This window comes from Neopelma chrysocephalum, unplaced genomic scaffold (genome assembly GCF_003984885.1).
Source record: "Neopelma chrysocephalum unplaced genomic scaffold, ASM398488v2 Primary Assembly neopelma1_347, whole genome shotgun sequence".
NCBI classification, from domain to species: Eukaryota; Metazoa; Chordata; class Aves; order Passeriformes; family Pipridae; genus Neopelma; species Neopelma chrysocephalum.
The window spans coordinates 3,751,656-3,768,005 of record NW_020898011.1 but is presented as its reverse complement, the minus strand read 5'-3'; the positions used below and the strand labels follow the sequence as shown (position 1 = coordinate 3,768,005).

The 16,350-nt window shown below is 45.5% G+C and overlaps 1 protein-coding gene across 2 annotated transcripts; it reads left to right on the top strand.

Moving 5' to 3' along the window:
• The first annotated feature begins 2,684 nt into the window (after positions 1-2,684).
• On the top strand, positions 2,685-12,079 carry FAM45A (family with sequence similarity 45 member A). Of its 2 annotated transcripts, none has more exons than XM_027705661.1 (9): positions 2,685-2,759; positions 3,239-3,435; positions 4,626-4,705; positions 6,225-6,373; positions 6,554-6,665; positions 7,018-7,118; positions 8,243-8,350; positions 8,900-8,994; positions 9,681-12,079. In XM_027705661.1, exons 1-9 carry the CDS (start codon positions 2,714-2,716, stop codon positions 9,855-9,857), a joined length of 1,065 nt encoding a protein of 354 aa, XP_027561462.1. In that variant the 5' UTR covers positions 2,685-2,713; the 3' UTR covers positions 9,858-12,079. The 2 variants fall into 2 exon arrangements, with proteins under 2 accessions (XP_027561462.1, XP_027561463.1); XM_027705662.1 differs by lacking the exon at positions 2,685-2,759 and adding an exon at positions 2,881-3,131.
• The last annotated feature ends 4,271 nt before the right edge of the window (positions 12,080-16,350 follow it).

Here is a 16,350-nt window from a genome sequence, read left to right as displayed (position 1 = left end):
GGGAGGGGATGGGGACCGTGAGGGGATCGGGATCGGGGTGGGGAGGGGATGGGGACCGTGAGGGGATCGGGATCGGGGTGGGGAGGGGATGGGGACCGTGAGGGGATCGGGACCGGGACTGTGAGGGGATCGGGACCGGGACCGGGACCGTGAGGGGATCGGGATCGGGACCGTGAGGGGATCGGGATCGGGATGGGAGAGGATCGGGAGGGGGATCAGGACCATGGGAGGATCGAGATCGGGAGGGGATCGGGACCGTGAGGGGATCGGGATCGGGACCGTGAGGAGATCGGAATCGGGATGGGAGAGGATCAGGAGGGGATCAGGACCATGGGAGGATCGAGATCGGGAGGGGAGGGGGATCGGGATCGGGAAGGGGATTGGGATCGGGATGGGATCGTGGTCGTGAGGGGGTCGGGATCGGGATGGGAGAGGAGCGGGAGGGGCATCAGGACCGTGGGGGGATCGGGATCGGGATGGGAGGGGATCGGGAGGGGGATTGGGACCATGAGGCGGTCGGGATCGGGATCGAGATGGGAGGGGATCGCGATCGGGAGGGGATTAGGACCGTGAGGGGATCGGGATGGGAGGGAGATCGGGACCATGGGGGGATTGGGATCAGGATGGGATCGGGATCGGGATGGGATCGTGGTCGTGAGGGAATCGGGGTCGGGATGGGAGAGGATCGGGAGGGGGATCAGGACCGTGGGAGGATCGGGATCGTGATAGGAGGGGATCGGGAGGGGGATTGGGACTGCGAGGCAATCGAGAGGGGATCAGGACTGTGGGGAGATCAGGAGGGGATCAGGACCATGGGAGGATCGGGATCGGGATGGGAGGGAAATTGGGACCGTGAGGTGATTGGGAGGGGATCAAGACTGTGGGGGGATCAGGAGGGGATCAGGACCGTGGGGGGATCGGGAGGGGGATTGGGACCTGGAGAGGATAGAGTTTCAGGGAGAATTCTAGTGCATGAGCCTCCATTCTAGGGTCAAAAAAAACAGAAGAAAAAAACCCAGCTTTGTTTTTTCACGCTCTCTTCACTTGGAATTTTCTCCGTGTCCTGGTGTCCTTAGAGATCTGGTGTTCGGTGTTGTACACAGTGTTCTCCGTCAGGTCACACTATTGGTTTACATGACAGTATTTTAGTATGGGCTGCTTTAAAGTAGAGTCATCACTGAGCTATTTATAGTGCTGAACTGTCTTCGTAAAATTAATGAACTGAATAGTGCTTTTCTTGTCTTCATAAAATTGACTGGAATGTCTGTCAGGTCAGAGACAACCCCAGGTCTGGGTGGCAGCTTTCCCAGCACCCGCAGGCTGCCTGTCCCAGCGTGGCCAGAGCCAGTCCCTGTCCTAAGTCCTTGCAGCCTTCTCTGGGGGGCACCTTTGCTCTGGTGGGTGTGCTGCCTGGTATTTATTGCTGGGCTAGAGCAGCATTTGCCATTGGGGAGCCCACCCCACTTTTTTGTACGTCTCTGAAGTTCCTGAAAGCCCTGCAGGCTTGGGATCAAGACAATTTTGGTTGAAGCAGCTTTTATGATCTGAATCCTCATGTCCCTTCCTACATGGTAGCAGAGTATATTAAATGTGTGTGCTTTAATTTTAGGACTTTATGAAAATCATATGGCGAGCTGTCCTTTAGTGTATTCCCCAGCCAGGCAGGGACAGGCCTGGCCTCTCCCAGAACTGCATGTTTTCTTCAGCAGTTTCTAGTTATCCCAGGTATTTTGGAAGTTTCTCCTCCTAGTCAGTGGCTGCTCTGTGCCATGGTATTCCTAGAATCATTTAGGTTAAAAAAGACCCTTAAGGACATGGAGTCCAACATTCAGGTACCACTGTTCTTTCAAACTTTAAAATGAGATCTTTTCATTCTCAAATAAACTTGCTGATGCATGGAGTTACTCCGGAATGGCTGTTCTGCTTCCACGAGTGTTCCTCACCTCACTCAGCTGCCTCTTGGGCACGAGTCAGCTTTCATCCACACTGTAGAAGCACAGGGAGGCCTGTGTTTTGGGATGCTTAGGGATACAGCTCCTGTCCAGGACTTCAGCATGCAGCTGCCAGCAGGGCCACTTCCTTTTGTGTAACGTTTCCCGTGAACTGTGCCCCGTGACTTACAGTGTGAGGTAGCAAAAGAGGGGGTTATGGAGGTGATGAGGGGACTGGAGCACCTCACTTCTGGGGAAAGGCCGTGGGAGCTGGGCCTTTCCTGGAGAGTGGGGATCTCATCAGTGTCTGTCCATGTCTGAAGGGAGGGGGCAGAGGATGGAGCCAGGCTGTGCTCGGTGGTGCCCAGCAATGGCACAAGAAGCAACGGGCCCAGACTGGAACACAGGACTATAAGGAAGAACTTCTTTACTGTGCAGGTTACCGAGCACTGGCACAGACTGCCCAGAGCAGGTGTGGAGTCTCCCTCACTGGAGACACCCCGCATCCACCTGGACACACCCCTGAGCGACAGGAGGGGACCCTGCCTGAGCAGGGAGGTCGGCCCGGGGGAGCTGCAGCGCTCCCTTGCAGCCCGAGCCATGCCGGGGCGGGGCGGGGCGGGCGAGGACGCAGCCCGTGTGTTCCCAATCCCGGCCCGGGGAGCCGGGCGGGCCGGGCCCTGGGGAGCGGCTGGGCGGGCCCTGGGGCGGAGCGGGCCGAGGGCGGAGCGGGCCGGGGCGGAGCGGGCCGGGCCGGGCGGGCGGAAGGCGGCGGTGCGAAGATGGCAGAGCCGGAGGCGCAGCTGCTGCGGGCCGTGGGGCTCATCGGTGAGGGCCCGCGGGCCGGGGGGGACCCGTGTGAGACCCGTGTGGGGCCCGGGGCGGTATCGGGGCCCGCCGAGCTGCGGGCCCGGCCCGGGCGGGCGGTGGCGGCCCCGCCTGTTGCCGCGCTGGGCTCGGCCGGGGGTGCCTGAAATTCGCGGCTTCCCATCTCTGTGTTGCGACATCAGAAACGGGGAAAAACCATAAATAAGCTTGTTCCTCCGCACCTCGCTCGCACTGGGTGTGTATTCAAACTCCCGGTGCTTCCCTGACCTCGTAAGAGCGGATATTTGTTAGCGTTTCAATAATAAAGCCCGCAGCAGAAGTGCTGCCCTGGGGCTGAAACCGCAGAGGCAGAACTGGATGTCTAGGGTCAGGGTAAGGTGGAATTTTAATCTGGTTCTAGGAAACAAACCTGATTAACTCATCGATTTACTCCCTTGCTGCTGTTTGGCATTCTCACAGTGAACATCTTTCCACCATAGAAAAAGACACCAACGGAGATGCTTTGTGGGTTTGGTGTTATCCGTCCGTAACAGCTGAGCTGAGGACTCTGTTGCTGCGAAAGTGCTGCCTCACGGATGAAAACAAGTTGCTCCATACGTTTGTATTTGGCCAGTACAAAAGGTCTTGGTTCTACATCACAACTGTGGAAGTTCAGGATTCTCCAGCTTTGAAAAAGGTAGGACTTGGCGGGGCTTTTCAGTAGAATGTGGGGAAGATAAATGCAGAGGTTCCTCTGCAGGTTAAGCAGTGTTTTCCTATTGAGGGAACCGTGGGGAAGAGAAGGGGTTCAAGCTGTTGTGTGCTCACAGATGCAGCTTTTACCCAGGAGTCCAACTAGTCCATGTTTCATTTTTTACCAAGACACGTGTTGGATGGAATTGCAGCATGACTGAGACACTCATTGCCCAATTTAGATTCCTTGTGTTAACGTGGTAATGCTATCTCATGTCATTATTTCTAGTTAATTTGTATTTCATTATCAGCAATTTGTTTCTCTCTACAAAGTTTGTTTCATTGTGTTCAAAATCTTGTTAGTATGGAACTTGGTGCTTTTTTTTCCGAAGGGTCAAGTTACATAGGTACTTTATTTTTCATTGCATTCATAATTGGAAGACAGTAAATATGCTTGTATCTTCTATCTTGTCCCTGTTATGAAAATCATTAAACTGTTAAGTTTATTCAGTTATTCAGTTTTCATATTTCATGCTATATTGTTAAGCAGAAAGATAATGGGGCAATTTTACATGCCCACAACAGAATATTTCCCGCCTTTCCTCACTCCAAGCTTACATCTCCTATGAACCTTAAAGGTGTAAAATATATAAAATAAAATAAAGTGTCCCAGCACTGTCTCCAGCAGCAGCAGTGGGAGATGCTGTTTGAGGAGGACATGTGAGCCTGGCCATTATCTGCAGGCTTTCAGTCTCATACTGTCCCAGCCCACAGTCACTGGATTAAGGAAGTTTAAAGAGTAGTTCTAATTTTGGCCCTGCTATCTGTGTGTTTTTTTCCAGTCTCTTTCTAAATATGTTGATGCTGTCTGCCTCCATAGCAACAAATTATGGAATTTCCCTACCTGCTGTGGGGGAAAAATAATGCCTTTCTGTTTTTTTAATAATCCTATAGGAAAACAACTCTCGTGGTGTAGGTTAAGCAAAAGACAGTCTGTACTAGAGCTGAGGCACATCAGAAACCCGTTCCCCAGCCATCCCTGCACTTGGGAACTTAGAGCTGCTGCTGCTGCTCACTTTTTTATGCTTTTTTTAACTGAAATGCCTTGTCAGTACTGCAGGAAGTTCAGTAATGTGACAAAGGCTGCTCGTGGTGGGTCATGAACTAAGCTCTGTGTGTTCCTGTCATGCACAGGTGACCCACTTTTCCATTGTCCTGACGGCCAAAGACTTCAACCCAGAGAAATACGCCGCCTTCACGAGGATACTCTGCAGGTCTGTACAGCTGCTTTGAGGTGGTGCTGTGGGCAGGCTTAGAGCTTGCCAAAGCAAGAGGTTAAATTTCGTTGTGTTGCCTTTGTTCTAACAACCTGCCAGAAACTCAGTCCTGCAAACAGAATCAGATTAAATAAATCCTTGATTTAAGTTTATCTTGAGTTCGTGCAGTAAGTGTTGGGTGAGTGTCAGATGTCCATTAGGTTTTAATGTGTGTCTTCTCCAGACACCACCACCCACACACTCATTTTCTCTGAGAACTTACTTTTTAAAAGTGTAAATGTTTGGGAAGAGGTCAGTGCTGGACTCAAAGGTCACCGTGTGTGTGGTGAACAACTTGCATCCCTCCACAACATGTCTGCTGTAGATGCTTCTTGCAGCTCCTCTGAGCTAAGCACAGCCCCTGGGGATGGTTTTGCTTTCCCTCCAGGGAAATGAGAGCCCTTTGCCTTGCCCCTCTTCCAACCAGTCTGCCACCTTCTCCTTCCTCGTTCTGTTTACTTGCTTTCCTCCACGTCCACATTCTCATGATCTCTCTCTGCTTCTTTCTTTGCTTTTCCTTGAGTTTCCATATTGGTCCGGTCCCACTTCTTGATACCAAGAGTATTCCCTGAGATTTTGCAGCTAATTGGATGCAATTGTGAGGTTATTGTATACTTGGCACCTACTATATATAGTGTAGACTTGGGAATGCCTCCAGGCTTTACCAGTTCTGCAGGGTACTGAAAAACTGAGGTTGTTCTTTTTTGGTGATACATGAAATATTTAGATTCGCTGCAGATTGCTTTAATGCAGATTTATCAGCTAACACTTCCTTTCAAATCCAAAATGGATTCTTCTAAACATGCTAATAATTGAGTTTCAAGTGTGATGTAGCTTTGTGCTATGGGTAACATGGAAAATGGGTAGCTGGCAGCTTCAGTGCTGCTCCTGAAGAACCTTAACCTGTAAAATAGGTTACAGTGGAAGACAGCTAAAATTGGATGGGCTCTGTTGGGGTGTGATTCTTTTGTGTTGTTTGGGGTTTTTAATGAGCATCAAGGACATATTTATATTTTTCTTTCATCATTTAACAAAGAGTACAGAAGAATGTCAAATGATACTGGGAGAAAAAATGAATAACTAGTTAAATGGTCTACATGTAACAACAGAAGTTACCATGGTAGTTGCTTTTTCATTAGGCAGGCACCTTTCAAGTCTGCAAAGAATCCTTAGTCTGGAACACGCCTACACCTTTGGGGTGTGTTTCTATCTTAGTCAATGTTGGTTCTTTCATAAAATAGGAAACTGAAATAAGAATACAAGGTAGCTTTATGTCCTGAAAGACAGACATGTATTTGTGTGCATGTTGGAAGGCTTCTAGTTTAGTATTTAAAACCTCAACCAGGTGTCCAAAATTAGGAATTCTTGCCAATAATATTGCTGCTTGTGATACTAATTTTAATTTTTTATTTTTCATATGTATATATGTATTCATGTGTTTGCAGTTTAAATCCCAGACTCTCTTCTTCTCACACAGGATCTACTTGAAGCATGGAAGCCCAGTTAAAATGATGGAGAGTTACATTGCAGTGCTCACAAAAGGGATCTGCCAAAGTGAAGAAAATGGATCTTTCCTCAGCAAGGATTTTGATGCTCGGAAGGCTTACCTTGCTGGTTCCATCAAAGGTTATTCACTGCCAGGAGCCTCTATGCTGATTTTTTTCCTACAATATAAAATGCCATCTAGTTTTCCTGTGTGCTTCAAGTAACAATGCTAACCTGTGCTGTTATTATTTAGCTTCCTCAAAAAACAGTTTAGTATCAGCATGCATATCTTCTGTACAATGATTTTCCCCTCTTTTCTAGATATAGTGTCTCAGTTTGGAATGGAAACAGTTATCCTATATACAGCACTGATGTTAAAGAAGAGAATTGTGGTGTACCATCCTAGAATAGAAGCTATCCAGGAGTTTACCAGGTACTTTGTCCGTTCCTTCCTTCACACCCCTCCCCAGAATCCAACAAATTTTGAACCTTCATCGAGAGAAAAACCCATATTTTAAGGAAGAAAACCTTTCTTAAACCTGTTTATTGAAATTCTGTTAAATCCCTCTTAAGGCTTTAGCTGTATGTTCCTCGGCTCAGAGAAATGTAACGGTGGAATGAGCAATAAACTCTGCTTGCACTGAGGGCAGAAATCTCTATAGTTCCTGTATATCCACCCCAAATGAGACCTAGTCAGAATTGTTTATTCTCATGGCATGCATTTCATCCCGTGAAACTTTAGTTAGCATAAATAAAAATATACTATGTGCCAAATTTTTCCCCAGGACCCTGCCTGCTTTAGTGTGGCATCGACAAGACTGGTCAATTCTTCATTCATACGTGCATCTAAACGAGGAGGAAGTGGAAGCCTTGAAAGCCTGCACAGGTAGTGATAGTTTATTAATCAAAAATATAAAGAAAATTTAATTCTACTTTCTTTTGCTGCAAGGTCTTGCACCAGTGCACTTCGGAGGAAAAAAGGTTATTTTGCTGTTAATGCTATTGTTCAAAGTTAAACAGCATAATTTGCTTTAGAAAAGGCAAAACAACTAAACAAGTGTGTGGGAAGATAACTGGTTAATCTGGTGGATTTGGGTGGATCCACATCAGTCTATCCCCAATCACAGATGCAAAGCAGCCTTGAGACTTTTTTGATGTTGTGATCTGAGGGATTGAAAGTCCTCCTGTTGTACAAAAGCAGCTCACTTTAGATAAACTGCATTTTTTTCCCAGCTTCTACACATCACTTGTGGCTGAACCTTTCTTTTTTCTTTTTTTTTTTGTGAGTTCCTAACTCTGAAGTCCCAGATTTTTATGTTAATGCCAGTGAGGTCTCTGGCTCCTAAGCACAGGTGGACTTTAGTGGCTACATAGGAGTTTGGTCTGTGTGTGTGCAGGGCTTGGTGCATAACCCAGGGACAGGCCCTTGGCTTATGCAAAGTTTAACATGACACATTATGTGGCCATTAAGAGGCTTCTCTGTGCAGGAATAATGAGCAAGAAGACTACTCATCTTCAGCATTTCCACCTGAACACAAAGGAAAAAGTTCCCTTAGTTTTCTCACCTGGTTTGCTATAAATAAGAAAATCTGCTGGGTTTATTCCTCTGTTCCAGTCTAATCCTGACTTCGTGAAAAAGGGCTCCAGAGTGGTGATTTTTTTAAAATGAGAAAGTTCAGTGGCCTTTTCATTTGCAAAACAGTAGTTTTAGTAGCAAGGTAGGAAGAGCGTTTAAAATTCCACATTGATAACCTTATGATATTGCTTGTAGTGTGAGTGGTTCATTCATGTTCAAGGCAATTTCAGAAGCTGATTTTGAAGCTCCTTGGAAATGAAGCATCTGCTGAACACACTTGTTGAATGACTGATACTGTCAACAGCACAACCTCCTGGGTCCAATGATTATTGTGTCAAAAACTCCTAGAACAGACTGTAGGACTGTGATTTTATCTTGGTTTTGGCGTGGTTTTGTTTATGAAGATCCTAATCTTGCTAAATTCTGCTCTCTAGGTTACATTGCTGGATTTACAGATTCTGAAGTGAACAGCAGACCAGACCTGTATGATGTGTATGTGAATTTGGCAGACAGTGAGATTACTGTTTCCCCTGTAGTAAAAGGTTGGTTGCTGTTTGTATTTGGGATTTAGAGGCCATTTATCCCCAAGTTTATAGTAATTGCTGAACCTGGCTGTAGATCAAGCCATCTTGATCCTTCTTCCTTCCAGGTTCTGAAAAGTTCAATGTGTAACCTTCTGTCTTTTAGTCTTATTGCAACACTGGTGAAAGCTGGAAGTCGAAAAGACATACTTTGCTTCCAGCAAATGCACAGTTGAGATTTCATAACATCCACGTTACACAGTTACATGGAAGAGACTTCCAGCTGGGTGCAGTTATGTCACTTGAGTTTTTAGAAAAACACTGCACTAAATACTTGGAGATTGGGGACTATTTGAAAGAAAAGCTTCTGGTCATCTCACTGCTCCTTAGGGCCACTTCAGGGGTGTTGGCAAAGCTGTTGATGTGCCAGGTTACTGCCTTTACCAGTAGATTTTAAATAGTAGTCATGAAAAGACTCCTCAATTCAGCTTATTATTCACATGCTTTTCTAGATATCCTGGAAAAGGTGATTTTATGTGAATGTGTGGTGTTGTTTCCTTTCTTACACAGAGGCAATGACAATGGGAAAACTTCACAAAGAAATTGGACAGCTAATTGTTCAATCTGCAGAAGATCCAGATAAATCAGACAGCCAAGTCATTAAGGTTAATATTTTATTTTTAAATCTAGTTAACTTATTTCTATTGCTAAATCTGGGCAGAAAGAGGGCGTAGGAGGAAGATTGTCCCTGAGAATCAGTCAGTCTCTTTTACCCTCTGCCTTTTTACAAATGAGTGTTTTTATTCATCATACAGATTTTTAAAGGATAACTTACTTGGTTTGTATTATCTGTTGGGTAACTACATTGCTGAAGAAACTTCAAAAAGTCTATTGATTTTTAGAGTGGTTTCCCAGTTTCATTCCACAAGGCATGGATTTTGCTCAGTGCTTTGTCAATAGGATTGTCAATACCTTGAAAAAGTCCTGCTGAGATAAGGCTTCTCAGCCATAAAGCCTGATTTTCATCCTGATGGCTTTTTTCACTTCTTCCCTTATCTTAATACATTATTAGACATTTCACAACTGAGTGACTTAGTCACAGAGCTCAGGAAGGCCAGAAGAGGAGCCTGTGGAGTGGCTGTGCTCCCTTTATCCAGCATTGCACAAGAGCAGGCTGAAAAACTGGTGCACGTTTGCCTGAGAATAAATGGGAGCTTTATTTTAAATGAGCTACTTATTTATCATTATTTCCTTTTTTTCCCTTTATTGATTCTTTTTTTAATAAGCATATGTGAAAACATTATCATACCTAATACTATGTTCACAGTTGCTTGTTTCTCTGTTCCTCAAGGACATTTCTCTGAAGACAAAAGAAATCCTGGCTATTTTAGCCTCACTTACTGAAGCTTCTGATGGCAATGAAAAACCAACCCTTAACTCTGAGGCCCTGAAACAAAAGCGGTTTCCACCAGCTACAGAAAACTTCCTTTTTCATTTAGCAGCTGCTGAGCAACTGCTCAGAATCTGATCCTGAGGCACTGGAGTGTGATGGACCAATTCAGAAAGGCTGTCTCTGCCATACAGAGAGGTACACCTGGTATTTTATATGGAAAAATTCAAGGTATAGGAGTGGATGTCATAGTTACCACGATACAGTGCAGAATATTGGAGCTTGACCGGGAACATGGAGACATTTTTGGGAACATTCCTGGTGTCATTGTCCTTCCCCAATTCTAACTGTGTACACATGGCTCCCGTGTTCCATGCCATGACATGAGTGTACATACAACAGCACAGGCCTGTGTGTCCAGGCTGTGCCAGACATGGTGGCAGTGGCTGTTTGTCCTGCACATTCCAGAGGCTGCACAGCTCTGACTTGTCTTCCTGGGCTCTGGAACACAGCACAGCTGCTGTACAACCAGCACAGTTTGGATGTGTTCATCTCTGCACAGGGACACACTGAACGTGCAGTGGGCTGAGTGCTCCTTCTGGCCTTCCAGGTGTGTCAGCCTGTGGGATGCTGCTCTTGCTCTGGGCTGCCTGGTTCCTGGAAATCCCAACTAAATGGACAAGTTCTCTTCTTTCTACTTGAAAGTGTCTAGGTGTGGAAAAAAAGGATGTCTGGGAAAATCTGATGTGGTAGCCTTAGCACATAGAGAAAGGGGTATTTTGAAGCTCAGGTGTGAGTTGAGCACCTCTTTTGGACTCTTGCCTTAGAGGTTTTCCCCCCTTTCACTCCATCCCATGCCTCTGATGGAGGGATAAGAGTCCAGGATTACTGTGTTTAAAATGGGGCTTCCCAGGGGGCTCACAGACAGGTGCTGCTTTACAGCTGCAGTCATTTAAGAAGCTGTTGGGGTTCTCAGCTGAGAAGAGACCTTGCCATTCATTTCTGATCCACATGAAAAAGTCAGGTGAGTTAAAACCTCATGGACCAGGAATGTCCCAATGGGAAGGTACCACAGGGAGAGCATCAGCTTCTTAAACTGCTGGAGCTGTAACACGGGCACTGTCTGATGGTGCTCTGTGTAAACGAGATCGAGGTGGAAACTTTGGAAGTAACAGTGAAAACTGGGAAAGAGTTGAGAGAAAATTTAAAATTTGCCTACTTGTTTGGTTGCACAGCCATAACTCAAGAGATTTCTTTTTGTTTCACTGAGCAGCCTGAAACCAACTGCTTTGTAATCTTCTGAGAAGAATTTAGAGTCTTTGTAGGGAGATGCTCTGAGCCAAACAATCTGTATTTGTTCAGAAATGTCCACAACAAATCAGTCAGTTCTGCAGTAGCACTTTGTTATATGAAAAAAAAATAACCTTTTTCCTGGCCTTTGTACAGATAGGCTGTAGCATGTGGTTTTACATAGAGATTTTATACTTATGAATAAAACTTTAGTAACCAATATTTATATTGTTAAATAATTGGATGTTTGCTATTCTGAAACTGGTAGAGTTCATCAATAAGTATTTACAAGCAATATTGGTTGGAAAAAGGGTTGTCTTTTTGCTATGTATCATACATTAAGGAAATCTATTTTAGAGTGTGATTAAGGAATGTGGCATCTATGTATAAAATGGATAGTTATTACAGTCAGGAAATGAAAGTGCTTCAGAACAACCCCCTATTTTCAGGGGTGTTAAAATTCTACTTTAAACACTTAATCTGAAGTTTAACTTCTGAACACAGTAGCCTGTACTTTGGTGGTTTTTTTAACTTCTGAGAAAAATATTGCAACTGCCTTTGTTTACCTGTAAGTGCTCTACAGCTTTTTTTCCCCGTTTACCCATTAATGTTTTTTCTTAATGGTTTGTTAATATTGCTGCTTCTGTTTTGAGACCTTTAAAACAGTTGGAATAGCAGAACTGCAAAACTGTGCTGAAAATTCCATTCAGGACTTACTTTTAAGTCCCCTGAGACTGAAGTCTTTCACCAAGAAAAACCTGGATCTGCTTCAGCCACCTGTCTTAACACCACAGTGTAACTGAGAAGAAATTTGCATCATTTCTTATTAACAAAAAGCCTTAAGGCATATCCAGAGAGAACCACAAAAAGCAGAGGAGCTCAGTTGCAAACTAAACATTGAATGCCTGTTTTGCTTTCTGTCCTGGAAACATTGAAGTTGGAAATCTCAGTGTTGTATCCGATCTTCTGATGTTTCTGCAGTGCAGGTGAAATACAGTTTTGCACTTAAGGAAGTGGACTCACAGCATGCTTATGCCTATTAAAAATCTTCTGAACAGTCTACCCTTTAATTTATGTAAATTTTTTTCTTGACTTGTTGTGACCATGGAGTCACAACTGGGATTGAGCTATAGCTTGGTGTTGATGTTGGAAATGTACTGCTACATGTTCAAACACTTTTATCATCTGCTGATTTTTATTGTCAGCACTGCACAGGATGTATTTCCCTCTCTCAGCTTCAGTGCTTTCAAAGGATTGTCCTAATGTCCTTGCATTTTCTTAATGACTTTTGGCACTGTTTCTTCTCAAAATGGTTTAAAATAAAATAGAAAAATCTGCAAGGTCAGGACAGGGAAAGACTTTGGCTGATTTCTCACTTCCCCTTCCCCAGGCTGGGTGTGCAGTTGCTGGTTTTGCAGTCGGATGACATCCTTTCTTCCTCCTAGAAGCAGAGACCATGTAAAATGAAATTTGTGTTCATATCTTCTCATCTTCCTGCCTTCCTGTTCTCGGTTAAACATAAAATGGTGAATGGTTCCTGTGGCACAACATCTCCACCACATCTGCAGAGATTGGAACAGAGATAGTGAGCAGAGCAGAGGCTTGCAAAGAGGAGCAGAATCAGCACTCAGTGCCTTCAGTTGAGATTTTGCTGAGTAAATTGGGTTACTTGCTTTAATGCTTTCAGCCCTAGGTTTTAGTCCCTGCCCTGCCCTGTTTCCCCTGCAGGCAAGTGTGGGGGAGAATGTTCTGATTGAGTGCTTTGTAACCTGGAAAAACAGGACATCTGGCAGCATCCATCTTCAAACTTCTGCCTGCTTCTGCTTTTAACCTCTGACTGCCACTGCAATGGCTACTGAGGGTTTGTTGTTAATGGTGTGTTGTGAGATGTCAGTGGAAGCAGCTACATTTCTAGACAAAAAACAAGCCGTAAAGCTCAGGGTAGGAAGGTCACAGGTGCCTCATGCTGCTGCACACCCTTCCCTCGGGTGTAAGGAAGCTGTACACCCTTCCCTGGGCAGCTGTCTGGCTGGATCTGAGTTGGAGGCATCTTTGGCCAGGTGAGGTCATTCTTTGTAGCTGCCGAGTTTGAGACTCACTGGGGAGGAGACTCCCAAGACTGGCAGCAGCCCCTTCCCCAGTGACACTGCAGCATGTGGCAGGGGTTTGCTGTCTGAGGGGGAAGAGCTGCAGGGCAGGACTCTCTCCCTGCCTGCATCCTTCCTTCCTCCATCCCAAGGCCTGCATGGAAAAGCAGCATGGCCATGTTACAGACCTGGGGGTAAAGCAGGGGCACAGCTCCGGCTGGGAAAAACTTTGATCTCAGTATTTCCTAATATGGGAGTGGCTGAGGTGTTTTGTTTTGGGTTTTTTTAAGCTACATTAAAGGGACCTGGAAGTCTCATTGTATATTCCTAAATTTCAAGAAGGCAGGCTGAGTAGGTGGGGCACAGATAGCATATTGTGCTGTACTGACACTTAGTTTTCCTTGAAGCAGGAAGCTTCCATCTGTTGTGATTCACCACACCTTAAACTGGTTCCACCACTAATGCACTGTCACTTCACACAGGGGTCAGCACTAAGGCAGGAGACACGCCTGCCTTGGGCTGGTATGTTGTTAATCTATTCCAGGTTACGAAGGGGAAGGTTTCCTGCAGTTGCTGACTCTCCTCCCAGGTCCCTCAAACATGATGCTTTGCTGCTTGTCCCAGTCTTGTTCCCCTCACTTGTACCTCTGGACCAGGAGTCTGGTCCTGGCAGTTCCAGTCTCAGTGACTTCAGTTCAAGACTGAGGATGCTGGGGCCTTTTTAGGGTATTTTCCCTGCCCTGACTTGGGAAGCAGCTGAATCACCCAGGCTGACAATTTAAATGGCAGGCCCTGCCCTTCTCTTCTGGAAAATTCTGGTTAGGGCAACAGAAACATTTATGGGAAGGGGGGAAAGAGGTATTTAATAATCCTGAGGGAGCTGTGTTTAATATGGCAAATTTCAACTCAAGTTTTCAGTAAGAAGCTGGTAGGGTCTGAGAATGGGCAGCTGTAATAACAGACACTGTTACCAGACCTATTCCAGAAGCCTTACTCACGGAGCTGTAATGACATCAATTTGCTTAAAACATCCAAGTGTGGTGCCAGTGAATTTATAGCTTGTCTAGTTACCATGGCGACTCAAAGTTCACCAATATATTATCTTCTATTTGTTGGCTTTGCTCTACTGTTAGGTTTTGGGCTTTTTTTCCTTGTTCCCACTGAGGTTCATGTAACTAGCATTTACTTTAGCCATTCTTAAATTAAGTTTAAAAAAAATGTGGGGAGAGGTGCAGGTCTTCATTGTAGTGCTAATTAATGTTTACTGAGAGTGGAATTAGACCCCATCTGCACTTACCTTTGGTATGTCACTGAAATAGGATTAACAGAGAAACAGGGGTTTAGAGAATTTAACTGTAGGATTTTGGCTGTGCCTCCACTATTAAAAGTTTGGAAGGAGATAAAAACCTTCACTGGGAGAGGCAGGCTGAGGCTTAAGCCTGTTCCACCTGACCCTGTGGTACCTAAAGAGCAGGGTCAGCCTCCTCCCCAGCATCCTCCCAGCTCAGGAGAGCTGAGGGTGATGTGATCTGGCCATCTTGTGTCTCCTGTTGGCTGCTGTCAGAGATAGAAACATAGAACAGAGTCATGGAATGGTTTGGAAGGGACCTTAAAGATCATCTAGTTCCCAGGCAGTGCCACAGGCAGATGACATTGGGCTCAGCAGACCCTCTGTTCTGACACAGTACCTTCTGTTGTTGACTTTGATGGGATTTTACTGAAGAACATGACTCCCAGAGGCAGGGCTAAGTGAGCCCTGTGGAGTTCAGCAGGTGGGAATGATCCTTTACCTTTAAAAAAATCACTCCAGTGCAGTAATGCAAACTCTTTGACACTGAGGGTTGGCAACCTGCAGACAGCATCCATATGGTCTTCCTGGAACAGCCTTACAGCATGCTCCCCTCAAGTTCCAGGTCCTTAGGATGTGCTGTCCCTGTTCTCTTCCCTTGCCTGACCTTTCCCTGCAGTAAGTTGTTAGAGGAAGGCTCAAAAAAAGGCAGAACTCAACCAAGAAACGAAACTCAACCCCCAACTTCCTGCTTTTGTTCAGAGCCAAAAGCACAGCAGGAATCCTTTTCCTGCAAGAGACCAGGTCTGCTATTTTTCCTTACTTTGTTCTGTGCTGCTGCCTTCCTGTAGGATAGATTGCATTGGGAAACCATTGGTTCCCTCACACTGTGAAAAGAACTGTAATCCCCCAGCAATAGGAGAGCAGTGACCTGTGCATTGCACTCTAAGGAAGTTACAGTATGGCAGGGTTTGGAGGCTGCACTTGTGATAATCACTGTCACAGAAATAATCTGACATTATTTAGTGCATTTTTCCATCCTTGTCACACACAGCTTTAGCAGCACCTCACGTAAGTGTAGGCAGGGGTCAGAGAAGAGACAGCTCAAAGATCACTGAAGATGTCACAGAGTCTTCTGCCACATTTATGGAGCTTCTTCCCACCTTGTTCCGCCAGGAGAAGGTGTGACCTGGATTTTGGGGCAGGTCAGCAAACCAGAGGAAAGCAGCTGTACTGGGCCAGATCAAAGATCTGTTCAGCCAGATGTCATATCCCAGTGGCCACCAAAGGCAGGCACAAGCAGGTAAATAAGCTCTTTATTCCTTCTACTCACCTGTAGTATGGAGCTTATGAACTTCTGCTGCTGGGCTTCCATGAACTTAGTATCCTTCAATGGATTCCTCTGATGGAAATGTCCAGTTTCCTCTTAAACTCATGTTGGCTTTTAGTATCCAAATGTCCTTCGAAGTTCAACTGTGTGTTGAGCTGTTTGCCACCACCCTAATTCCACTCCTGGTGTTAACAACCAGCTCACATTAATTACTTTTCACTCACCCATGTGGTATTTACCCTGGGTTTATATCTGAAGCTCTTTCTGCAGCTCTTCCCAGACAGCTGTAGGCCCCTGAACAATTTTGTAGGATCAGCAAAACGTGTCACTGCAATGACCAACAGGGTAACCCTTATGCCACATATCAAAAGAGCTTTCTTTTGTTTGGATGAACACTGTCAACCTGCAGAAGTGGGAATTCCTCATTGTCCACAAGGTCAGAAAGACATGGGATTTCCCAACAGCTTCAGTGTGAAAAAACAAGTTGTAAAGCTCAAGGGGCATCAGGCCTCACAGCTCCTTCCAGGAATTCCTTGAAAAAGCCAGGAATTAATTGGTAGTCAAGTTTGACACCCATTTCCTGAACACTTCTTAAACAACTAAATTTAGCCAATATTCCATTGCCATCAGGGTTGC

Coding starts and splice junctions, on each gene's coding strand:
- FAM45A (XM_027705661.1), top strand. CDS start 2,714: ATGGCAGAGCCGGAGGCGCAGCTGCTGCGGGCCGTGGGGCTCATCG. Junction 4,706..6,224: donor TTCACGAGGATACTCTGCAG/GTCTGTACAGCT, acceptor CTTCTCACACAG/GATCTACTTGAAGCATGGAA. Junction 8,995..9,680: donor CAGACAGCCAAGTCATTAAG/GTTAATATTTTA, acceptor CTGTTCCTCAAG/GACATTTCTCTGAAGACAAA.